This window comes from Thunnus maccoyii, chromosome 14 (assembly GCF_910596095.1).
Source record: "Thunnus maccoyii chromosome 14, fThuMac1.1, whole genome shotgun sequence".
Classification (NCBI taxonomy): Eukaryota; Metazoa; Chordata; class Actinopteri; order Scombriformes; family Scombridae; genus Thunnus; species Thunnus maccoyii.
The window spans coordinates 18,264,693-18,290,336 of NC_056546.1; the positions used below are offsets into that span (position 1 = coordinate 18,264,693).

At 40.3% G+C, this 25,644-nt stretch overlaps 1 protein-coding gene across 4 annotated transcripts; it reads right to left on the reverse strand.

The window, feature by feature from the left end:
* Positions 1 to 155: 155 nt before the first annotated feature.
* Positions 156 to 21,081, reverse strand: hmgcll1 (3-hydroxymethyl-3-methylglutaryl-CoA lyase-like 1). 4 transcript variants are annotated; one of them, XR_006099894.1, is made up of 10 exons: positions 20,312 to 21,081; positions 17,996 to 18,073; positions 16,595 to 16,702; positions 16,099 to 16,194; positions 15,763 to 15,911; positions 9,861 to 9,924; positions 8,920 to 9,108; positions 2,071 to 2,196; positions 661 to 1,667; positions 156 to 539 (listed from the first exon to the last, which is right to left on the reverse strand). XR_006099894.1 is itself a non-coding variant. In XM_042433182.1 (9 exons), the coding sequence occupies exons 1-9, from the start codon at positions 20,405 to 20,407 to the stop codon at positions 1,563 to 1,565; spliced, it is 1,011 nt and encodes a 336-aa protein (XP_042289116.1). In that variant the 5' UTR covers positions 20,408 to 21,081; the 3' UTR covers positions 156 to 1,562. The 4 variants fall into 4 exon arrangements, 1 of the variants encoding a protein (XP_042289116.1); XR_006099895.1 differs by lacking the exons at positions 156 to 539; positions 661 to 1,667 and adding exons at positions 3,193 to 3,380; positions 4,357 to 4,413 and having other exon boundaries at positions 2,110 to 2,196; XR_006099896.1 differs by lacking the exons at positions 156 to 539; positions 661 to 1,667 and adding exons at positions 3,146 to 3,380; positions 4,357 to 4,413 and having other exon boundaries at positions 2,125 to 2,196.
* Positions 21,082 to 25,644: the final 4,563 nt, after the last annotated feature.

The following is a 25,644-nucleotide window of genomic DNA, read 5'->3' on the forward strand; positions in this document are numbered from 1 at the left end:
TGGATTTTCTTAGTCCTACAGTATACGTGAACATAAAAGTCATATATTTTTCCCAAGCACAATTTCTGTGCTTATTTGCTTCAGATAAAATGAAAAAACTCAGTGACACAAACCAGTTTCATTGTTTTTATTTGACATTATACAGCACAGTAGATTGTAAACAGTAGAGGCAGGAGAGAAAAGCAACCACATTTGACAGTACTCGCACAGATGATCCTCCCAGAACACTTCTATATACAGACACTGAATCAGTAGCTTATGTCATGGTGAAGGTTTTTTGTCATGGCAAAAACTATCAAGGGGCACTTTTTAAACGATCTTTGGCAATCCTGAGAGCAAATGGCTGCTGTGTTATTTTTGTAGTTTTGTAGGTTTTCGAGAGGAACCTTCTTTGAAATTCCTTTTCATACATGGTCTAGCCAGGTAGGAAAAGCTGAAAAGGTCTTCGGAGAAGTAAATGCTTTGAGAGAATTTCCAGGGCAGCAGGAGGGAGTTTTTTCTTTTGCAGTTTGTCCTCTCTATTTATACAAATCAAACACCTGTGGTGATAGTAAATTGAGTTCAGCAAGTAGCCAAAGCAGACTAAATTCTTATTCTGTTGCTTTATTTTTATAAGGCCACTGAGCTATGCAAAGTTGAAAAGTAATAAGAGTGGCTGACCTTTTCTGGGTTTGTCAAGGCCCAATAAATGTGACAAAGTTGTAAAATAAAAATGAATACTCATCTTGATAGAATTAGTCATTTGCGTCTAGTCATTTTCCAGCTGATCTGTCCTTGCTCCTTCGTACTGTCGAACCATACCAACCAAAAAAATACACAACTCAGAATATCACACCTGAATTAGGTGATTCAGTGGATCATAATGGTCCTTCAAATCCTAACAGCCTCCATGTGGGAAAATGACATTGAAAGAGGTGGTTTGGAAACAGAATCTTTCTCATGATATTATTTAGTTGAGATACCTCTGACATTTCCAGCAGAAATATAAACAAGGAAAAATGTACTTCAAATACAGTAGCATAGGCAACAACTCTAAAGGCAGCAACAACAGGGAAAGCACTTGAAAGTAATAATCTCAAAGATTTTCATTTACATAAATGTCTGTTAAGTCACTACCTATCGCCGAATGAGGTAACACTATAGTGATTGAGCCTATGGCTCACTGATGAAAGCCATTGCATTTGCAGTATTATGAGTATTACGAACTGGGTGTCGGTGGTGACATTCAAGCAGCGCATACTTAGTGATGCGTTTTCCATCACCCAGCAGTGGTTGGTCTGCCAAAGAGGGTAAGCGGAGCTAACACGACAGACTCGCTCTTCAACTCATTTGTGTGTGAAGCGGCATACTGTTTTTTCCGGTCTCTGCTAGCACTGTGAATAAACAGTTACTGACGTCACACAGGCGACACTGTTCCCTGGGAAGTAAGGTCCAAAAACACACCTGCAATTACCGTTTATCGCCATAGGTGTCAGCAAAGAGAACGAAACAGAGATCTTCGAGATTGTTACTTTAAAGGGAACAGAGTCAAATATTTAAATATATTTCTTTGCTGAAACACATCACAGTGTCCTGCTACTTGCCTGGGCAACCCTGGAGTTTGTCTTGCAACATAAAGCCCTGCAGATGAAGTCACCAGCCTCTATAACTTTGGCAAGGTTTACTCCCTGAAAAAAAAAAGCAATATCAATTCATTTCAAAATGTAATTTCTATGAGGTGATTTTGCCTGTTTGCAATATAATGAGGATCAAAAAGAGGCAACCAAATATCCTCAGGGTGTCAGAAATAGATGTGTGCAACAGGTGATGTAGTGAAATGGTTCCACCAGCAGGGGTAGGGATTGTAAAATAAATTGTTCCTGGGTCAGGACATGCAATAATGTGGGCTCAGGCAAGCTGTGTTAAACCACTGATATTATAAAATAAACATTCACAGAGCAGTATGTTTGCAGAACGAACTGTTTATGTTAATGAGCTCTGAAAGATTGTATGAGTTGGTTTGATGAGATGGGATTATTAAGACATAAACTACAGCAGCTCTGTCCAAGTGCACTGTGAAGACATACTTACAGTTTCAATGCCCATGCCATGGAGCATGTAGAGTACATCCTCTGTTGAAACATTGCCAGATGAACCCTGAGCATACGGGCAACCTCCCAGGCCAGCTACTGCAGAATCCACCACACAGACCCCCATCTGCAAGGACAAACAGCACACAGAGACATTCAGCGCCTCCACACATGCTTCAACCTCAGGTAAAATCCAGGAACAAAGATCCTTGTTCTGCTAGATTGTTCTGCGTGGTGCAGTGTGCCTTGCCAGGCCTGTGGTCGTGTTTTACAGCTGTTTAGGAGAACTGTAGGCTTATGTCTTGAAGATGAGTGGGCACAGAATGTCCCACAGTATGGCTTAGTCATCCTCTTTGTCAGCTTAAACCACCAGCACCACATAATTATGGCCTTGTTCATATGAGAGGAACATTATAAATGCTGAACAGAACATTTCATATGTTTCTGATTCTCCTGGTTACTCATGTTTTTACAGCACTACTCTGCCCTTAACCATGGGGATTCACTTTCTTGCCACATTGAGAAGACATTTTTTCCTCGGCTGGATGGTGTCTTTTTACACTGTGCCAACAATACAGGAATTGTAACATTAATACACAAATGCGCAGTTGCTGCAAACTATTATCATTAGTGTCATAATGATGTCTTTGGTTAAAATGTTCTATTATGTTTTATGGTGGTCTTTGTACTAGGCTGTCTTTGTACAAAGACATACAAACTCATGTTATATTTACACCTGCAAGAGATACATTTTAAGTGTTTACTTTGTGCATGTTTGGCTCATATGGCTGTTTACAGTCAACATAATTTTTATATTTTGTGGGGAAATGCTCTTTTTTTATTACCTACAATAAAGAAAAGTGTCTGGCGTTTTCAGTTGTTTTTCCGAATATCAATGCTTTTGTTGGACATCTTACAAACATCCAAAAATGCTGCTTAGCAAATATTAGGACACTGATTTTATTTTGATGCAAGAAGAATTCATAGTAATATATAATATTTTACAGTTTCTAAGAATGAATGTATTACATAAAGAGACAAACCTTCACTGCTTGCCGTGTAAGCGTATACTTAACTATGAGTATAACCTTTGTTTTCACACCAAAAAATGACGAAGCCAGACCTTCAGTTTTCAAAGTCATTACTGATGAAGGTCTCGGGATGTTTTCCACATGTCCCTGGGATTGTCATGAGAATATTAAAGATGTTTTCCAGCTTCCGTGGCAGAGCCAGATGTCAGAGGATCCCACAGTGAGAGAAAATTAACACGCTGATCCTCTCAGTGGCATTGGGTCATGAAGGACTTTCACCCTGTGGAGCAAGACCAAGCAAGCAAAATTAAAAGAATCTCTATTGCTTTTTTTTTAACAATGCTACTAATTGGTTGCTTTTCCTCCAGACAAGAACCTACTTCTTTCAGGGGCTGTCTGAGCCAGCCGTAATTGCTGTTTGTGTTGGCAAGGAGAGAGGAGGAGGTGGGGTAGAAGGAGGAGATCTACTCCGGTGTGTGCAGTGCACGAGATTTCCAGACCTTGGTCAAAGCCAGAGCAGGATATTGTACTAGGCAGAATTTTTTTGTTGTATAAACACAGAGTTGTAATCTACCATGCCAATCCTCTCGCTTTCAGCTGCTAACCGTGTAAGGCCAGGGGTCTTCAGCATACTGTTTCCGAAAGAAACAAAACGAACCCTTCAGCAGCATGCCCTGTTTCTCTGGACACTAATCACGCAGGAATTGGTGGTCAGCAGCTTGAGCTTGCCAGCGCTCAGTTAGGTTCACACTGCCCAGAAACCAGATGTGCACTTAGTGTTAAAAAGCCATATTCAGTGAGCTGTGGCTATATAAAAACAATACATTCCTGTATAAAGACACAGTGCATTTTGAAACTTGCATGATTTGGGATAAGCTTGTTGACATTCTACACTCTTAGTGGACGAGGCTGAAGATGGACATGCTCCCATTTTGGTTTTATAACTGCGTCAGAGAGAGAGAGAAAGAGAGAGAGTGTATTCACTGAAGGATATGAAGCAGTGATGCTTTACCCACTGCTACATAAACTGGGAAGCTGACAGAAACTGTCACAGATCCACTGCTGACACATATATCACCTCTTTACAAGAACACACAAATACGCTTGCCATGGGAAAGCAATTCCCAGATATTGGTGGGCAGCTAGGTGATAGACAAAACAAACCTATAAAGAATAAATAAATGACATTTTTACTTCATGGTTTATTTAAATGTAGAAATTCTGAACTATATAATCAATCCATTCACCTTCTGTACCTTTGTTGCATGTCTCTCTCTGTCTCTCTCATTTCCTGACATCTCTCTTCTGACTGTCTGAAATAAAGGTTTAAAAGGTTTAAAAAAAACAAAACAAAACAAAAAATTCATTCATTTAATAAGAGGTGGCAAAAATACACAAATATAAAAAAAACTATCCATGGACTATCCATTTAAAAAAAAATATGTATAATAACTACTAATCGGCTGACAAAGGCAACACGAACCGCACTGAATGCACCTGTTTATACTGTATGCTTATTGACTGAGTCTTAGATTTAGTAAAAATATCCACAAAAAGGGGCCTTATTGGGAACACTGTCGTAGTGCCAACTACAGTTATTATCCATTCACCTGCAAAACCTTCTACAATTTTGCCACTGTAAAAAGACCAGAAAGATTTTAACTATGAAAAGCAGCACATATCTTGGATAACGTCATAATACTCTAATAATCTGATATATAATATACTGTGCATGTACAGTGCCAGTCAAAAGTTTGGACACACCTTCCCATTCACTTGAATGCAAAAGTATATCCAGACTTTTGACTGGTACTGTATGTGTGTGTTCATCTTCTTAAAACAGCTTTTAATGTTTGATTTATGTTTTATTTAAACATTCAGCACTTGCATTGTGTTTTAGCTTTTTAGGGTTTTTTTTGTAAAAGCATCTTTGAGTATCTATAAAATGGCTCTGAAATAAAATGTTTTACTTATTATTACTATTAATATGTAATTTGATTCCATCATTGTTTATTTAAGCATTATGATTATTTATTATTGGCTTTGATGCTGTGGGTTTTTCTTCTGAAGAATTTTTTCTGAACAGCACTTCACCACTGACCAAAAAGTGACAACTGTCAGAGGTGATGATGACTATAATGACAATCATGGTGATGGTGATGATGAAGATCATGATGGTGATGATATAATAATAAATAATAAAAAAAATTTGAAAGATAACATCATCATCATCTCAGCGTCTGTAAATTATCAATCAAGGAATTTCACAAAATCTGGCCAACGTAAAGGGTAACATACAATGAAACGATCAATACACTAGTCCACATTAGAGAAGATCTCAGCATATTAGTTACACAGTTACAGTCCTGGTCAAACAGGGTATCTGCTGTTCAACTACAAAAAGCTCTTCATGGAAAGACACAAAAGAAAAAAACTGCAAATGAATGTTATTGTTGGTGGAGAGCTCAAGTGTGAGCACATACAGGTTATACTGTATTCCCCAGCTGCAGCAGTACACAATACACTGAAATTGCGGGTAAGAATAAATAATTTTCCTTGCCAAGCCTGTGAAATCTAAGTACATACATTGTCATTGTGTGACCTGCCAGGAGTAGGTTTTTAACAAAGCCCCCCCAGACCTCCTAGAAAAAAAAGAAAAGGTACAAAGACAGAGGAATGTCTTTATCAAGAACAAAAGAGGTGACTCAGGGCTGACAGCGTCGGGGGAATTCATTTCTCTCCCAGTTGGTGGTGTGGACTTCTGGCACACAGTAATGAAAAGCTATGATAAAATCTTTCATTTCCATCTTGTTTATGGGTGAGCAAATGGTAGGCTAAATATCCCTGGCTGCTATTATTTTCTGTGGCCACGGGGCAGCTGTGATGAATCATTCTAAATATAATCCACATAGGAATTCCACCATCCCTCTGCGCTTTTTCACTACAGCATCCAAAATCAAGGTTAACCTTAAAAATATTTGTTACCTTACACATGGATACTATTGAGCTTTTTCTGCAGCACTGTGCTGCAGTGTTGAGGATACAGATGAACAGCACAGAAGATGACGCTCAGAAAAGCATCGATTTAGACTGTAAAATAATGACATTCTCACACTAGTTTTGTTGTAACTGACACAAACTAAAAGTCACAAGGAATAATTATCTTCTGCACACCAAATATTTGTCCTGTAAAACAAAAGTGCTACTGAAGTTTCACTCTGCTTCAGAGTTGGGGCTGCAGCTGCAGGACCGTTCATCACATGCACAGCAGAGAGCGACTGAAAGGATCGTTTTCCACCGGCCTTTAAGCGCAGCATTGTCAGAGAGTTCAACAGCCAAGCGACAGATGAGTTAGGAGCCCCCCAGGGCCCTTCTATCCACCTAGCTCTCAGTTGCTTTGTCCAACAGATACTGAATAGGTGAGCCTTTGTACAGACCCCTTCACATCTGTTGACCCACCCAGCCCCCAATGAGCTTCCTACCCCACAATGACAATGTGCCCCAGAGAACTGATACAGCCATACCTGCATTACCTCTGTTTTATGTTTGGATTTATGTCAGTTTAACGTTTGCTAAGGGCAAGTGCTGAAAAACAACCCGACGAGACCTCCTCCACAGAGCTTTACAACCTAATTATATTTTTGTGAGCTGTGAGTATTTTACTATAATAGTACATGGAGTTTTTTTTTTCTTCACTAAAATGCATGTGTACTCTGAAGGGAGGGTCCACTGGAAATATCTTGTGTTCATTAAGATTCTGGGATTTTTTTTTTCAGTGGGCAGTTTGTGAATCATCTCGCTTTGTGGGGAGGCTTAGATCATGTTTCTTAATGCCCCTCTTCCTTGTTGACTGATGGTTCCTGGTTTTCTGTGTGTCCCATTGTGACCTACACATTTGTTTTGTGCCTTCTCAATACTCGCCAAACAGAGGATACATTCATAATTTCGTAAACTGACACATTATCATTAAATATTCAGGTTTACAGTGAGTTTCAGAAACATTTAGGCGACATGTTGTTTTATACTTAAGCTCCACACTGACTTTTCTGGATGTAAAATGTTTAAGAGGGGACTGTCAGCTGTAATTTGAGATTTATATTACATGGACATTTATTATATTCTATTAAGGTCAAAGATAGCTTGAACTTGATTTCAAACTACCTTAAAAGGCCATAGGCCTAGATATTGATGGGAACCTGCTTTTGCCTGATTCCAGTGGAAGATAAACACTACTAATCCTTTGTTCTTTGTAAAAACTGCACAAAATATATTTTAATGTAACTCAGAGTGCCTTGAAATTTGTCTAAAAAGATGTATTGAGAGCAGCTTAACATGTCATTATCCGCAGCAGGAATAATGATTTAAAGCCTCAGAAAAGACTTGTGATCTCCACAATGTTGGCAGTCAGTCAAGGAAGTTGAAAGATATCCTGGAACAAGTATTGCCACCTCAACTTTGCTTCCACATCTGGTTGCTTGTCTTCATGTCATCATGAGTAACATCGCTGATTTATGCAAAGGTCGGGAATATATCCACAATCGGCCTTCGGTTTCTCCAAAAGAATATTCATATTCATCAAAAGGAGAAGGATGCATGTGAAGGCGAAGGTGTCCAAAACAATCCTTGCCAAGCCAGTGGGAAAGCAGAAAGTAAAGCTGTCAAACACTTTAACATGAGAGGCTGTGAGGATCACGAGGATGATGCAACCCCATCTTGTTCTTGTACAGAGGAGACTCAACACTTAAAATTCTGAGGTAAATGGGCCTCATCTTCACCAGTATTGGCAAACCCTACACAGACTTTTGCAAGAGGCATTTTTCACATCTATCACACAAAGATCAGGATGTTTAATCATACCTTTCTCCCCTGGAAGACAGGTGTGAATGAAAGGTACGAGTGACCTCCCACTAGTTATCAGAGCTCCCTTCTTCCTTTTCCTCTAAGAGTCCAGAGAGTTTTTACACCCTCCCTCCCTTTTTGACATCCTGCATTACTCCATCAAGGCAGAGATGTCAGGTCTCACCATCACTCTGTTTTCAAAGATGTCTGATGTCTGCCAGGTTCAGAGAATTTTCAAGCTCCGTCCCAGAATCTACAAGTCTCTCCATCCAACGTTTAGAGCAATCTTGTCCTCTCCTTCATTTCAAGAACTCCCAGAAATTCAAGCAGCCTTCAGTGATGCTTCCCCAGAGTAAAGCAGCATTCTCCAGCCATGGAGAGCAACACTCATAAAACTTTACCACAGTTTCTTTTAGACAACTAGATAGAAAGAATACTTATTATAATTTTGGATTTCATATTTTTTATTTTGTTATCTTTTTGTCCTTCAGTTTTTCTTTGGCTTTAATTCTTAATGTTCATGTATTTTGTGTCTCAGGAAACTCTTAAAAACAAGATGGAGCATAACCAGGGGTGTATCTTTGAATTTTTAAGTACATTGATAATGGATATTTTTGGGTGTGTTCATCTTCATTTTTACTATTGTCTTTTGCATTGTAAAAGTGCGTAAACAAACAACTATCAGGATACAGAGGGTCAAAGTTGAAAAAGTTGATTTGTTGTAGTTGTAGTTTTTTTTGCAAAATGCAGTAAATGTTTCTAATGGATGATAAAAACCAATGTCTGTTTTTGTTGTCAAAACCATGAAATATAACTTCTAATAGGTGGAAAATATTTTTTGCTGCTATTTCTACTACTAAAGTGCTACTTAAAAGCACTATTTACTCTACTAATGGTGATAATAATCATAGTAATAATAATGATTATAACATAATCATTCATTATGGTGAGTAGTCTTGGGATGACTGGTCAGTTCTTACCTGAAGTGCAGTAAGGATGTTCGGCAGTGCTTGCCCATAGGTGTCATGGCAGTGAACTGCTAGAGCGCTGGTGGGCACCTCCTTCATCACACTCTGCAGCATCTTAAACATGGAACCTGGAGTGCCAACGCCGATGGTGTCCCCGAGAGAAACCTCATAGCATCCCATTTCATATAACCTCTTTGCCACCTAAAGAATAGTGAAATATACAGTAAAATGAGCTGATGACATTGAGAGAAAGACATAAAGGGAAGAGACTACTAACTCTAATCAAATATGCAAGAATCATTACAACTTTTGTTCAGCATTGAAATAGCAAAGACATTTCAATTTGACAATTCTTTTATCCCTATTTTTTATAATAAATGACAGTCCAATCTGTTGCTACAGTGGCAACTTGATCATAGTGCTTGAAAACAAAAGGCCTCAACTCAACTCAGTGATGCACGTAGGATGCTGGGGCAGTAAATAAAATAACCATGGAGTGGACTTTTGAGCTGAAACATATTTACCCAAAGCTTTTGTATCAAAATGAAGATTTATTAATGCTAAAGAAAACAAAAAACAAAAACCACCTAATCCCCAGACAATTATAAATGCTGCTGAGAAGAAAGGATGCTTTCCTGGAGTCTTTTTTTAAATGAGCATAATCTCGTAAATTCATGAAGGTGAGAAAATATGCAATCACACTATGACGGATTACAAAGAAGAGGCATGATTAGAAACTGGCAGTAGTAGTACTTAACTTTAACTAATATCACCTTCCATTGTTTGTTGTCTAGAAAACCTATATTTAGTAAATGTTAATTATAGTTATGTCACTGACAGTATCAACATCTTCAATAACTGTTGTCAGCAATAACATTTCAAGATGACTCTATTAATTGCAGTCTTACTGAATGTTTTAGAAAATATGAAAGGATCCATAAGATTGATCTCACCTCAGCAACTTTGGAAGGTTCAATGTGTCCCTCATGTGGGCATCCGACAACACAAGAAACATATCTGTAAAAGGACAATTCTGTTTTAATGTGTTCATGAAAAATAAGATTGTTTTGGATGTTGAAGAAAAAACGAAAGTTATGATATTGTAACCCTAGTTCTATAAGCACAGGTGGAGCCCTCTACTGGACTCTATAGATTCTATGGGTAATACTCTCCTCCAATCACACACACGCAATTGCCCACTGAAATTTGCATGTACGTAGCCAGCCAATCAGGGCACGCCTACTGATTACATGTGTCTCAGTATATAAGACAGTGTCTTGCTGCTGCTTACTATTCAGAAACCGCCTCAGCGGACTGTGTAGGAGCGGCAGGGTCCATGGGTAGAGGGCTCCGCCTGTGCTTATAGAACATAACCTTCATTCTATCTCACACAGGCCTGATGAATGTTCACCCCACCGCAACATGTCATCAGACAGCCTCACTGAGCCCGACCAGAAGTCAGTCGATGCAGCCAACCTACTATGTTATAATCCAAGCCGCTTAAGCAGAGCAGTAGGGTGCCCAACCCAGCCCAGTTAACATGAACATTAAGTGGGTGAAAACATGGCCTAACCTCGCAGGGGTCACAGATCATACAACAGACACCCTGCACACCTCATTCCCCAAGTCATCTTAGATCACAGGAGAATGCAGGTGTATCATCCAGATTCTGACACTCAGACTACCCTTTTAACAAGTCCTGAGTCGCTCCTGAAAACAAAAATCTTGAAAAGGAGCCTGACATGTCCAAGAGACAAAACCTTATGAACGGACAAGGCAAAGACCAAGACACTGCCGTGCACATGTCCTTGACACTCACCCCACTGAACAAGGCTGTAATTGCTGCTACACCATGTGTGGAATTCACTTGGACCATGGTGGGGGGCGTCCTTACCCACCTGCCTGTAGGCTTGGGAGATGCATTCACAAAGCCAACTAGCTAGGTGCTTCTTGGATAGGCTTTACCAGCCACTCCCTCTCCATAGCACACGAACAGCTGTTCAGTGCGCCGAAAGGGGGCCGTTTGTTCAACATAACATGCCAACGCATGTACTGAGCACAAGAAATTCAGTTTTGCCTCCCTAGCATCTCCATGAGGTGGAGGACAAAATGCCTCAAGCTGAATAGTTCTCGACCTAAATGAAGTCCTTATATTCTTAAGAACAAGGGGTTCGGTCTGAGAGTAGCACCTCTGTGGTTACCATGAAGCAGCAAACAGCTGAGGTGAACCGACAGGTGCACAATTCAGACATGCATCACTGGGCGTTGTCTCCTAACCCCCTGTAAGAAATGTTTCATGAGGGGACAGGCGAAGACAGGTCTGCCGCCAAAGCCCTCATGACAGGAAGAAACAGGAGCTGCATACACTTTAACAGTGGAATGAGACAGCCCCTTTTCCACCAGATATTGTAGAATGTCAGGGGGTCACATGTCAGGGGGTCTAATCTCCTTTACTAGCACCAGTGTTGGAATCCCAACCACTTTGCTTTGTAGCAAGCAATGGTGGATCCTGCTCTGTCTGCTTGGATGGTCTGCACCACCTGTGCAGACAGTCCAGCCCACATCAGCCTGTCCCTCTCAGAAGCCAGGACTGGAGAGGTTGGCCCAACATGGCCAGCATGCCTATTAAGCCCGCCTCCTGGGCCAGAGCCCCCAACATTTGAGGAATGGTCCTGGGCTGGGCCACCAACATCTGGGTCATCTCTGCATGCCATGGTGCCAAACGGCGGTCTGAGGCTATCAGGATGACCAACAATCACTCCTGTCTCACTCTCTCCAGCAGAGGGAGCGTGAGACGAAGAGAAGGAAAGGTGTAAAGCAGCCTCCTTGGCCATGGCGCATGTGCAAATGCGTCCACTCCCAGGGGTGGATCATCTTGCGGCATCAGGGAGAAACAGAGCAGGTAGTGGATGCTGCTTTGACTGGCGAACAGGTCCATTTCCGCTTTGACGAACCAGGTCCACCTCGGCACCCACTCGTCTGCCAGAGACCCGCCCCTTGACATGAGGTCAGCACCCCTGTTTTCTGGACCTGGAATGTGAAGGGCTGTCAGAGACAGATGTTCTGAGGCCCACAACAACAGGTTCTCTGCCATCTTTAATAGGACAGCGGACCGAACTCCGCGCTGCCTGTTGATGTAGGTGGCTGTGGTGCGGTTGTCTGTTCTCACCAACACATGTTTCACCAGAACTAGTCAGGAAGTTTTGGAGAACAAAGAGCAATGCCTGAAGTTTGAGGAGGTTGTTGTGTCAGTTTTCCCCTGAAGGCCACATACCACTTATCACTCTCCCCAGACAGGTGTCTGCATGCATCTGTGAACATCGCTATGTAGGAGGTCACTTGACCCAGTGGTGTCTCCATCGACAGATGCTGTGGGGACCCCCAATAACGCAGGTCCTCTTGCCTGGGATCCAAGCACAGGCTGGCGAACCACCTCTTCAGGTAGCACTTGCGCAGGAACTCCAGTGGAACCACTGGATGGCCCACCGCAATGAGCCCCAACACCTACATGACACACTTGCTGAATGTGTGGAGAGCCAGGGAGTAGCCAAATGATAGCCTATTGTACTTGTACGCTATCCCCTGAAAGACGAAATGCAGGAACTTCCTGTGTTTTGGTGCCACCTCAACAAGAAAGTATGCATCTTTCAGGTCGATGGCGGTGAACAAGTTGCCTGGTTTAATCAGTTCCAGCAAACTCCTGATGGTTAGTATGCGGAACGTCTCTCAGGCAATGCACTGCCTCAGGATGCAGAGATCCAAAATTGGTCTGAAACCTCCCATCTTCTTAGGAACCAGGAAGTACACAGAGTAAAACCTCCTCTGTCTGTCGTGAATGGGAACAATCGAGATAGCCTGTTTCAGCAACAGGCCCTGCATCTCCTTGGAGAGAGAATCTGTCTCCTCCTGGGAGGATAGATTATCTCCTTGATGCCCAAAAATGGTGGAGGAACACAGCAGAACTGGAGTGAACAACTCAGTCTCTGTGCTTTATCCATCCACTCCGTCAACACGCAGCTGTGATGCCATGCCTTGTAAAACTGTGTCAGAGGGCAACCAGCCAGCTGGGGAGCAGCCGATATCGAAAGGGCCTCAACACAGCGTTAGATGTGTCCGTGTGTCTGTTTTTGACAGCCATGCTATCATTAACCCGAGAGACAAGTTATGCATGCTGATCCTGTGAAGGATAGTGGCAAAACCAGCAGGAGACAGTGCTGACACTAAGCAGACATGAAGTGTCCTTTCCCCAGCCAGTGTGTGAGCACGAGGCGTTATTCCTCAGTGAGAAAATAACGCCACTCGCTGCATCACCGTCAGCTGCAGAGGCAAGCTGTGCTGGCTGGTCCAATAGATAACAGTACCAGTGAGCACGGTGAGAGACAGATCTTCTCTGTGTTGTATGTGTTTCTTTCTCACCACATTGCGCCTAACATAGCTCTCATGAGGGGGCTCAGCGCTGAGCTTTTTTCAGCTAGCACAGCCTGCAGCTGAATGAGGCCGCCCGCCATCTGTTTCCCTAACTAAGGGAAGAGAGGCAGGGGCGCTAGCTGAGTGAGTGCATACTGCAGTATCAGCCTCTGTGAGCAGCTGGATGAAACGGGCTGGGCCGCTGTCATCACAGCGTCAAGGAGGGCTGGAGAGGTGGAAGAGGGGAGGGTGGAGGATTTTCCTCTTCGGTGGAAAATGTAACTTGTTTTTATTAAAACATTTTCAACACACAGTGAGTTTTTCAACCCAGCATGGGAGGGCCAGTGCTGCGGTGTCTCCTTCAAGATGGTCTGGGAGGAGGCTGATGCGGTGGGGGCTGGCAATGCTCTGTCCTGCCTGTGCGCTCTTCTCCTCACTGCCTTTGACCTTAAAAGCCTGTCCAAAGCTATGGGATCTCCCAGGATGTCTTACCTGTCCTTTCTCTGTATGGCGGTTAGTCCCAGCCACACATGACGTGAGCCCACCGTGGCAAGCGATATCACATGCCCTGCAGCAGTAGCAACACCCAGACTTATTAGTCTGGCCGATGATGCAGCCAAGAAAATCGACCTGTTCTGCTGTGGGGGGAGGCATGTAACAGTGTATTAGCTGCGCGCCCAGTCAGAATATTTTTCCTGAAATATTCCAGCATGTCCCTATCCTCCTCCAGTGGAAGCTGCGGCTTCCTGCTTGCTGACCAGCGAGCTGAGTGAGGAATCGGGAGGGCTGCGAGGGCCTCTTCCAGGGGGGCACACCGGGACAGCCTGTCTCCGTGTGGCCCTCTACTCTCAGGAAGGAAATCAGTCCCATGACTGGTGACTTTGTTTTCCTTCCAGGACATTTCGACACACTGCCAAATGTCCAGGAGAGGAGGCGAAACAAAGGCAGATTGAGCTGGATGAGCCAGGCTGTAAATGCCTTCACATAGTTGACTAACCGGATTGGGCGGGACAGACAGGGGCAGTGAGAGCCCTATGCGCTCTGCCACCAGGGCCATAACCTTCAGAAGACAGAGGTGGATTTCCAAAGGTCAGCAATGATGTCAACACAGATGAGAGGTTGTCATCATCGTTCATTGACGAAGCTGCCAAGACAGCCTTAGCCGAGGTGTCTGACGGCGGCAGAACTCCAGACGATGCAGGTCCCCTCATCATAATCGATGCGGTGCTCTGGGTTGCTCTCAACGCAGTGGAGCAAGACATCACAAAGCTGAAAATGGTCCCACCATTGCTGGCGTTGAATCAAAGGAAGTCTTCGGCAGTGAACGCAGGGCAGTGGATGCATCAAGCCGCTCTGTGCATGGTCCCGTCCAAAGTACTCAAAGCTGAAGAGATGCCTGTTGACAGCAGCACGACGGCAGAAATGAGCTTGCTGGAGCGGCGAGTCCATCCATGGAGAGGTAAGATCACTGAGCAGATTCGTCGTCGCTGAAGTGAGAAGGATAATGAACAGCAGCAAGACACTGCCTTATATACTGTGTGAGACACACATAATCAGCAGGTGTGTCCTGATTTGCCAGCTACAGTACGTACATGCAAATTTCAGTGGGTGATTGCATGCATGTAATTGGAGAAGAGAATCACCCATAGAGTCCATAGAGTCCACAGAGTCCACTAGAGGGCGGAGCCTGTGTGACATAGAACTGAGCAACTGCTGTGGATGTAGAAGCAATTCACTGTAACATAGAGAACTTAACTGTGCTTTTGGTCTTGTGGTGTCTGTACTTTTAACAGCTTTATATGTAGGATATACTCAGTGAAACAGAGAGCCACTCTGTTTTTGTTGCTACTCGGTGGAAGAGTGTATAAATTACAGTGTATAAGAAACTTCTGGACACGTCAGTGCTGTTTTGGCTGTTCATCTGTATCTCTTTGTCAGCTGGATATCTCAAAGGCTTCCAGAAAGATCCACATTAGATTTGGTTAACATATCGGTGATTAGAGTTTGGTGGTGATCCAGACCTAAATTCTAAGCCATTTGTTAATCATTATCAAACAGTATTTGGCACATGGAGCAATGTTTCCACTAATCCACTGCTGTTCTGGTTCTGTGTTTATCTTTAACCAGATTTAAACCTTTATGTACAGTGAAATGTTGATCTAATCTAATCTAAGTAAACATGCATTGCCATTGCAGTGGCTCGTATTTCCATATATGATAAAAGGCGCAACTACTGTATATCCAGTATATTAAACTGTTTGGTTTGCTTTAATGTACATCCAGACTTGTGGTTTACTAATGCATTGATATAACCTAGTGACCATCTGGAACTTTTGTGTAAAGGTATCATTACCTTTAGTAACAAATAAATGTGACAAAATCTGAGTGAATAAAATGCTATGTGTTTTCTCTCATTCTAAGTGACAATTTAATATATAGAATACTAACCCACGGACTGGAATTTGTCGCTCTTTGGCAGCGTTAATGACTTCCTCAAACCTCAGCATGCTTTCATCAATAGAGCAGTTAATATTTTTTTTACTGAAGCTTTCAGACGCTGACCCAAACACCGCCACTTCTGTAGCGCCAGCTGCAACCTTAAACAGGGGAGAAAAATGAACTTGTAAAACCACTTTGAACACTGTGTTGGAGTCACACTTACGTAAGTGCAGGAATCATCTGGCATAAAAAAATGTGGTGCCAACAATTAACTCAAATTGACAAGCATGGGTAATTATGGTTTTCAGCAGGGATCATTATGCTGAATTGAAAATTAATGCTTACAGCATCCTGGAAGCCCTGCATGTTAGGTGTCAAAACTGGGTACTGAACATGAGGTGCTCTCTGGATTCCTCTCAGCACATCAGTGTGGTCCGCCATCTAAATGACGAGGAGGAAAACATATGATGTAGAAAAATAAACCTTTAACTTCAATCTGAACATGTTGCTAAGAATACATCATCCTCCATCAATGTTTTCACATAGGCAGCACACAATCCATAAAGGACAGAATTACTTTTTCATGTCATGTTTTTTCAGATTAAACAAAACATGGGGCTTGAACATGTTTGCTCCCACTCGTGAAGTAAATAAATACAATTTATGACAGGTAATGAAAGGTCAACTTCATGAAGAATATTTAAAAATATTCCTTAAAAAACATCTGTGGGACCAACAAGGATGCTGGAGGAGCAGACTTCCTCAGTAGTTGTGCAGACAAGAAAGAGAGCTTAATAAATCACTCAGCACTCTTTTTCTGTGCACAAAGAAGAGTTATTACCTGCGGTACCCACTTTGAAGACACAAAGCTGGTGGCCTCGATCACAGGCAGGCCTGTTCCTGAGAGCATGTCTATCAGCTGGATTTTCACCCGTGTCGGAACAATTTCCTAGGGAACAATGAAACTGAAACAGCTCTTTCTGGATTTGATTCCTCTCAAGATGGGAGGTACAACAAGTACATATCTGGCTGTAGGCACACTGGGCCTCATTCACTAAGATGTGCGCAGAAATGTTCTTACTTTGCACACAAAATACCGTCCGTCATGATGTGCACACCGACATATTTTGTTCTTACCACTGTACGTATGTTAGTGAATCAGACTCATTCTAAATTGACAGGCACGTGCACGCTATCGGTAATTAGCATACTACCACACCCCCATTTCTCTATATAAGGAAAGCTCTGTTGGAGCAGTGGAACAGTGGCGTGAGCTGTCACTCATTGCAAAGAGGGCCATGATGGTAAAAATGTAGAAAAACTTTACTGCACATCGTGTTTCGTCTCTTTCCACAACAGGCCATGATGTAGCGAAAGCATAGCGCCCCTCACTGTGCTAGTACTGAACGGAACAGGCTGCTGGTTAACAAGCTGCATGTATCACGGCCAAATCTGATGGGGAAATTAATCGAGGTCACATTCCAATATGGAAATTACAGTATATAAGCTATTTTCAACTAAAAGTGGGAACAGGACAATTTTAATATATTAATAATTTCATTACATTTGTGATGATAATTTATGGATTACTACGTCTTAGCTATTCATTTTATAATTAGTAAATAAGTTGTGTATAATTATCAATTTCAACTTTTAAATGTTGTATATTTGGGTCCAATCATTTTTTAAATAATACGCATGATCTAAGGCATTTCTAAATTTGTTCACAGAGTGAGAACAAATTCAAGTAAGAACATGTTAATGAATCCTGGATTTGTGCTTAAAACATTCATTCGGGTTAAGCAAAGATTTGTGTGTGCACACTGTTTGTGAATGAGGCCCATTGCTATCTACATTCACATGCTGAACCTTGCACCTGCTGGATATTTTGAGATCTCTCAAAATATAAAATATCTCTTATCACACATTGTGGTAAATAAAATGATCTCTGCATCCAGTGCAGTCTGTAAAACTACTGGCGTGCAATAAGGAAATGATACAGCTGTGACATGCTAAGAAGAGTAAACTGAGCCAGAAGCCGTGTCATCTTTTCTGTTGAATTTCAAAGAAAATGTAAAACATATGCTCCTGGCAATTACGGCACACAACCCATATGTTATTGCTTTATGTATGAAAGATACAGGAAAAAAATGGGTTTTCCAGGGATGATCATGTATGTTTAGTAGTACAAAACAAGGGTGCATATGAATATAAATGAAATTTGTGACTGAAATGACAGTACCTTTTCATTTTGAAGTCCATCTCTAGGACCAACTTCAACTATTTTAACAAACTCAGGATACTCATGTCCTGTAATGGTCTGGAAAGATAAACAGAGCAGAGAATAAATAGAGGAATACCACTCAAGAAGACATTCAACACAAACACTCAAGTCATCCTTTCAGCCAGGACATGTTATTTCTAACATGAACGACTCTGTATACCTCAAAGCTAGATGATACCTGATAACCAAAACATAAGCCTGTCGTGCAATTAGGATGTAAACCCAAGAGATGTGTCATAGAGACAAGACTGGGAAAGAAGGGAAGGGTAACTCCACAACAACCACAAGGGATATTCTGAGGATCAGGGTATTTTTATGGCTTGAACCAGATAATAATTATAGAGAAAAAAAATCCTTGTTGAACTTTAATGTACAACCTCCAAAGACATTAAAGATTGTAGAATTTATAAACATCTTTATCCTTAACTCCTAAAAGAAGTATATGTGTCTCTGGTGCCATGCCATTGGTCCAACGGCTCATTATTCCGAAACCCCAATAGTTCTAAAAACATCCCATTGGACCAAAAGCCCATTAGTCCGACAGCCCGTTACTCCAAAAACAAAAGCCCACTTCTCCAAAGGCCTGTTGCTCCGAAAATATACACTCTCCCTGGAGTTTTTTGCCCTTAATATCTTAGTGTATAAATAATGGTAATGCGTCCGTCACCCCCTACCGCCCCCACCACCACCACCATGGACAGGGCCAGCAGTTACTGAACTCCAACAACTCTAGAGTGTGTATTTTCGGAGCAATGGGCCTTTGGAGTAATGGGCATTTGTTTTCGGGATAACGAACCATCAGACTAATGGGCTTTCGGTCCAATGGGACATTTTTCAAACTATTGGGGTTTCGGAATAATGGGCCTTTGGACCAATGCAATTCAATTCAATTTTATTTATATAGTACCAAATCGCAACAAAAGTCATCTCCGGGCACTTTTCACATAGAGCATGTATAGCACATACTCTTTAATTTACAGAGACCCAACAATTCCCCCATGAGCAAGCGCTACAGTGGTAAGGAAAAACTCCCCTTTAACAGGAAGAAACCATTTGACTGTCTTCACCAACTGGATGCTAACCTTTACTTTTGGAGCTGAGCAGTTAACTGTTAGCTAGATGACAGTAACCATTAGTTAAGCATTGGTGGAATGTAGCTGACGTTAATTAGCTAACAGCTAAGCTAGGTTAAGTGCATTTAGCAAATGGTTACTTAGATAGCTACTTACTGTATGTTGCTGTCCATTTTATGAAAATTTCTACTCTGCCTCACTACATTTCAGGGAGAAAATAATACTTTTTAAGACACATTCATTTAGAAAAGATGATGTATTGTCCTAGATTAACTACCCAACAGTATATAAAGTGGTTAAGACTACTGTAAGCTAACTCCATTAAATATAATGCTATAATTTAAATTATGCTAACGACTTAATGCATCAGTAATACAATTATAATTCATTAATATAATATATGATAACACAATGAGCTATTTTACAGCATAATAATACTTAAACCTCTGATACCTAAAGTACATTTTGCTTATAGTACTCAGAATCAGAAACAGGTTTATTGAATGTGCGGACCTACTTGGCAATAAATTGTACAAAATGTACTTTAATTGTCAGAGGTATTATTATGCTAGTTATGTACTTTTGTGTAATATTTGCAATTCATGATTCTTACTTGTAATGAGTAAGGGAGTATTATAATAGGAGTATTTTTACATAGTGATTCTTGCTACTTTTTGAGCATAACAATTGAAAATAAAAGGAAACAATGAGTTACAAGAGGCCAAAAATATCTATAGATGCTTCTTGTGTCATTCAATTCCATTTAAATATCACATCTATTATTTAATTCAAGCTTAGTACATGATCAATGTATTTGAATGTAAAGAACCACTACAGGTAGCGCATCAGTCCATTTTCAATAAACAAATATTCTTCTTATCAAATTACTAAATAATCCTGTTGAAGTATCCTTGTGGAGAGACACAACACAGACAAAGCTAAATTTAGTCTGCGTATTTTGTCACATATAGTCAGTTCAGAGAGCTGGAAACATTTTTTATTTAGAGAGAATAACCTCCATTCTCAAAATTACAGTAATATGTGAAAGAGGAATAGAATTTGAATTGAAGAGGACCATTATATAAGCACCATGCAGTATCAGCGCTGTCATCAGTGGCTGGCTGCTGTGTAGTCTCTGTGTCATGAGAGTCATGTGGCAGAGCATGTGCAGCAGATTAGAAACAAGTAAAAGGACGCCCACCTTTTCCTCCAGCAGCCAGCGTCTCAGCCATGGGTAGTCCTGGATGACTTGTTCATAGCTCAAGCAGTGCTTCACTGTTGTGGGTACGTTACCCATCCGAAGGGCTGCTGTTCAGCCTGCCGCACCTCTGTGTCCTCTGGGACTCACCTGCTCACACCGCTGCAACAAATGTAGCAAATTGAAGCGTCAAATCAATATTCTAATGCAGGCCTGGATGATGGAGGGCCTTGCTGCAGGAGGAGATAGGATTAGAGGACGGCTGCAGACGGTAGAGTATGACTCAGCAGTTGCCATGGCACCCACATCCCTGGCAGGGAGGGGATCAAAACAGAGACGGACGGGGGAGATGGAGACTGCGCGAGGAAATGGTGTGAAGCAAAGTGGGAAATGGAGCGATATGGGAGATTAGAGCTGCACTTTGGACTGGAATTCTTGTGGAAGCATTTTGAGGAAAGATATAATTTGTGCATCCAAAAAAGGGAATGCAGGTGCAGAGCAGGAAAACTGAACAATAAGGGAAGAAGAGTTTGTACAGCCACAAATCAGCTCCAAATGGTTTATTCACAGGCTGAATACTGAGTGCTTGCTTTATAGTAGAAGCATTTAACAGTATTCACTAAAAATCTCACAGCTGATATTTTTTAGATTCAGCAACTAGATTAGATGAATATTCACCTCCCTCTTCGAGTGAGAATTGAAGGCTTCAGGGAAACAGGCTGCTTTGATTGATCTCCTGTGACCTAAACAGTTGAGGGGTTTCCATTGCCAGACGTGCCACTGCTGCCAATGTCAACTGCATGGTGTAATAAAATCCCTTGTTAAGCCAGGGCAACATTTACCAGAGAAAGAGCCATTCTTCTGAACCCAGATGTTAACAATAGAGGGGCTTAATGAAGTCCTCGCATTCAACCATCTCACCACGCTAAACTGCTCTGTGATGAGAGACCTCTGCCCCTCTCTCAGGGGACGGAGGCGACTCATATGATCAGCCCTTTGTAGCAGACTTCAAGGTTGATGTCTATCAGTTGCCACCCCCTAAAATTTAAAATGCCTTTTTTTGGTGTATTGCCTCTAACTGCTTATTCATGGACCTCCAAAGCACAGAAAAACAAGAGGCAGTTATTGAACTTTGAAGTTATATGACTTTAAATTGAAAAATTCAAACTTAAAATTAAACATTTTATTTATCTTTTACACATCAAACCAAATCTGTGCTGATTCTTATTTGTGCCAATATGAATAAAGTCAAAATAAATGATTTCATGGTTTTAGAGGTTTGTTGGGTTTTAAATTATTTTCAGATGTGCTGTAAATCTGGGCTTTAAAGCAGAGACAGGAAGTAAGGATATCAGAGAAGCACTAAATTAGTGCAAATTATTGCTGTCATAATTCTGCTACTTATGCAAAGCACATATTGTTTGTTTTATATATGTAGAACCTTTTAAATAAATATGTTATGGAACTAAATATATTGTAATAAATCTTTGTATTATGACAAAGTATGGTTGAGAAATCTGTTTTCATTAACACTAAAACACATGTAATCCATCATTTGCATTGTCAGGAAAATGTTTCTGACTTTAGAAGGAAAAGTTTCTTTGACTCTGTCGATGATAACTGCATCAATCACTTAACCCTAACTGGCCTTTTAACATTTCTATTTTCAAGGAAACTGCAGCGGTGGTTTATCTTGACAAATACCAGCTGCAGAGAGTAACTTAAAAGAACTGGCCTTCAGGGGCTTTCCTGCTTTTAGGTATCAATGTAATGCAGGTGAGGAGAAACTTTAAAGTTTAAGATGGTATGGAAGTAGAGGAGGTTTTGACATATAATAAAATCAAAAATAGTTTTTTAACGATATTAGAAAAATGTTAAGAGTTGGATGTGGTCAGTAATATAGGTGAACAGCGATATGCAAAACAAGGACAATAAACTTTTCATGTAGTACATATATTTATAAGGTATAAATTGTATTAGAATAGCACAAATTTCAGCTTACAATTATTTGGTCTTACTTTTTCAAAATCCTCTTTAATAAAAGGGATGCAGCAATTTTGATTAAATTATGTAAATTCCTGTTATTTAAGTAGACATAGGATGGAGGATTATCTGTGTCAGAGTTTTGCATTTCGCACAATCAAATCAAATGTTAGATTTTTGTAGGATAACATCATTAACAAATTAGCCCAATGGTTCAAGACCTCTAAATCGCTGCACACATGTTTAGATTTCCTCAGCAATTTAAACAGAAAGGAGTAATGAAGTTAAACAAAATGGCAGTTCAGTCTAATCATCAGTCATAGACACAACTGAACAAACTGTACAAACTTAAGAAATTTCCTACTAGATTAAACTCTACTGCAAAGGGACAATACTTTTTTAGATTAGGCAAACAGATATGCCTTGACAGGAAAAGGGATGTCTCTGTGCTAGTTTGTAAGCTGCCTCCTGAGAACAATATGTTTTACACATGAGGATTTTGGAGACCATGAATGGCTCTAAATATTAAATAAAAATCAAACAGTGCAAATGTCTCAACATGTTTTTGAACTGGAAAAAGTTGCAAAAAAGAAAGGGGCTATTTTTTTGTACTAAGAAAGAAACAGATGTGAAAAACAGCACTTTATAGAGTACAGGTTTCGGCATGACATGAAGGAAGTTTTAAGCTCTCAGATATATACTGAAAACAAAGTGGAAGAAAGAAAAACAGGAACCAGATTAAATCAATTTTCATCCTCCATCCGTCTTCAATTTCAACATCATGGATTTAACTGAACTGTAACAACAAGAGAGTCCTGGTGCTGAGCGAGTAGCACATTATGATCACCCTGAAAGCAATAATCATGACATACTGTAGTCTTTCATACCTGAGGAAAATGGAAGGATACAAGGTATGATTACATCCACAACAGACCACTTGCTGTTGTATAATTGAACTTGAATGTTGCATAACAGATGCTACACAGAAACAGCAAACATTGATTTAGAATAAATCCATTTGTGTCAGGAAGAACATCAATATCCCACTGCATTTCCATTATATTCAACTATATACCAAAAGAAAAAAATAGACCACAAACACTTTTATGAATAAAATATAAAGCCTTCATAAAAATAGCAGCCTACCTTACAGTTCTTTCAGGAAGGCTAGCCGCTCTGAGCCAACTTTCCACAGCTCCCCTTAGAGACAGCATGTGTGTTAAAGATTATCCTCACAGTAATCACACTGAAGAGCGCCCTGTGGCTTTTAGTCACAAAAGCCACTGACCTGTGTTGGGTTTGTGTCCACACATGATCATATACAGGACTGTTGAGTGTTGATTTATAAAACACAATTTCTCTTGCTCTGCACATGCCGCTTATGATGTGCGCCCTGTTTGTTCAGAATGAAGAACAGCAGCATATTTGATAAGGAGAATGATCAAAAACACGCAAATCCTCTCCTGTTAATAATGAATTGGCTACAAAAACTATACAATAGATACTGACATGCTAAAAATCTCTTGGGTTTTTTTTTTGTTTTGTTTTTTCAAAGGCTCTATTTAACACAATGTTTTGCACGGATACCTCCCAAGCGGATGTTTCTAGGCAGCCAGATATTTCCTTAAGTATATCCATATTGTTGGTGAGAGAAATTGAATTTCACAGCAAAAAATACAACAGTCAAAATACACATGAACTGGGTTAAGTGGTGGCTGTTGACATCTCTGTTTTCTTTCTAAATAGGCACAGTAGCACGTTTAGTTCATTATTTTTATGGTGGTGTGAGGAGATGACAGGACAGATAAACAATCCTGGTAAAGTTAAATGCATTTTGATCATGAGACTACCAGAGCTAGGTATCGTTTTTTATAATATAGAAACTTTTTTTTATATATGTTACTTTTTTTGAAGAATACAAACATATTTTCAATAAAATCCTGTTTTTCATTTAACCAAAGAGTTCTCAAATGTACAGACTTGTTTCAACACAAGCTATCATACAACGAATAAAATAGTATAAAATTGTTTTCAAATCAGAAACTGTTTATTCAAAAAAACAAGAAAGCAAGATTTTGCATCTGAGCTATAAATACATTTCAGTGGGTACCAAAAAATATTACAACTTAGAAAATACTTGACTGAAGGTAACAACATGAATCTACACTGTAAGTATGAAAATCTGTATGGCTGTGGACAATGTGTGTGTGTGCCATCCTTCCAGTCACCTTTTTCCTGACATTAGTTCAGTGTACTGTGCAAAAAAGACCAAAAAAAAAAAAAAAAAACCTGAAAAATGACCTTCAAATAAACCAGAATATTGGCTCACATATGGGTTCTTAATCATGAGCAATTTATGATTATCTTTGTGTGACATCTACCCAATTTAAGACCCTACATGGAAGCAAAGAATGATTGCTTTTAATATTGAAACTCTTGGACTATATAAGAGGTTTTCAAATAACCATCCAAAAGCAATTGAATCAAGAGGTTCTTGAAAGAATAGTGAAAGATGTGCTATTGTCTTTTCTTTAATCAACTGCGGAGAGGTTGCTAAGATACACTTGTAGTTGTAGTTCTGCTGAGGAAATTACCTCCAATCTACAGTATAAACACAACTAGATACATTTAATTGTCTTGGCTACTACAGTGATGATGATTAACTCAGGGCATGTCAATACCTTTAAAGCATTTGAAGCCTTGGACAAAAATGCTTTTTTGGAGTGTTTTCATTTTGGAGACAATGGGCCAGCAGGTTTTGATAGAAGAGTTTATAGAGTAAATTGTGTTTTTTCTTACTTGCTTACATTGTTTCTTTCTTTTTGCTCTTTAGTTCATAATTGTGCCCAGATAAGCAATTCTAGTGTACCCTGTTTTGGCAGCGTATTAAACATTGGTTTGAAAACTCGGTGATAAAGTAAATCAGAATGATTAATACAGGATAGAGACATCTTTGGCCTTAGAAACAGGTTAATATCCTGCACATCTGCTTTGGTTTGTATTTTTCTTTTAAACCTTTTTTTTAATCTTTTTTTTATGTGTTTTTTGACATAAATTGTACAGTGGATGGGCAACAGGAGGACATAAGTAACCTCTTTAACTAGAGAATAACAACATGGAACCTGGACAAAAAAAGAAAAGAGCGGACATTGTTAGCATATTATGTCAGAAGCTTTTATTGCTACTGAGACAAAACCACAAAAGAATCTTAAAATGTTTTTCTGGATTCTCATGGAAAATATTTTTCATAATGTTGCATGCAATATAAAAAAAATAAAAAAGAATCAAATGGAAAGCCTGATCAGAATAAAAACAACTGTGTGTAAATTCATTATATATAGTTATGTAAAGTA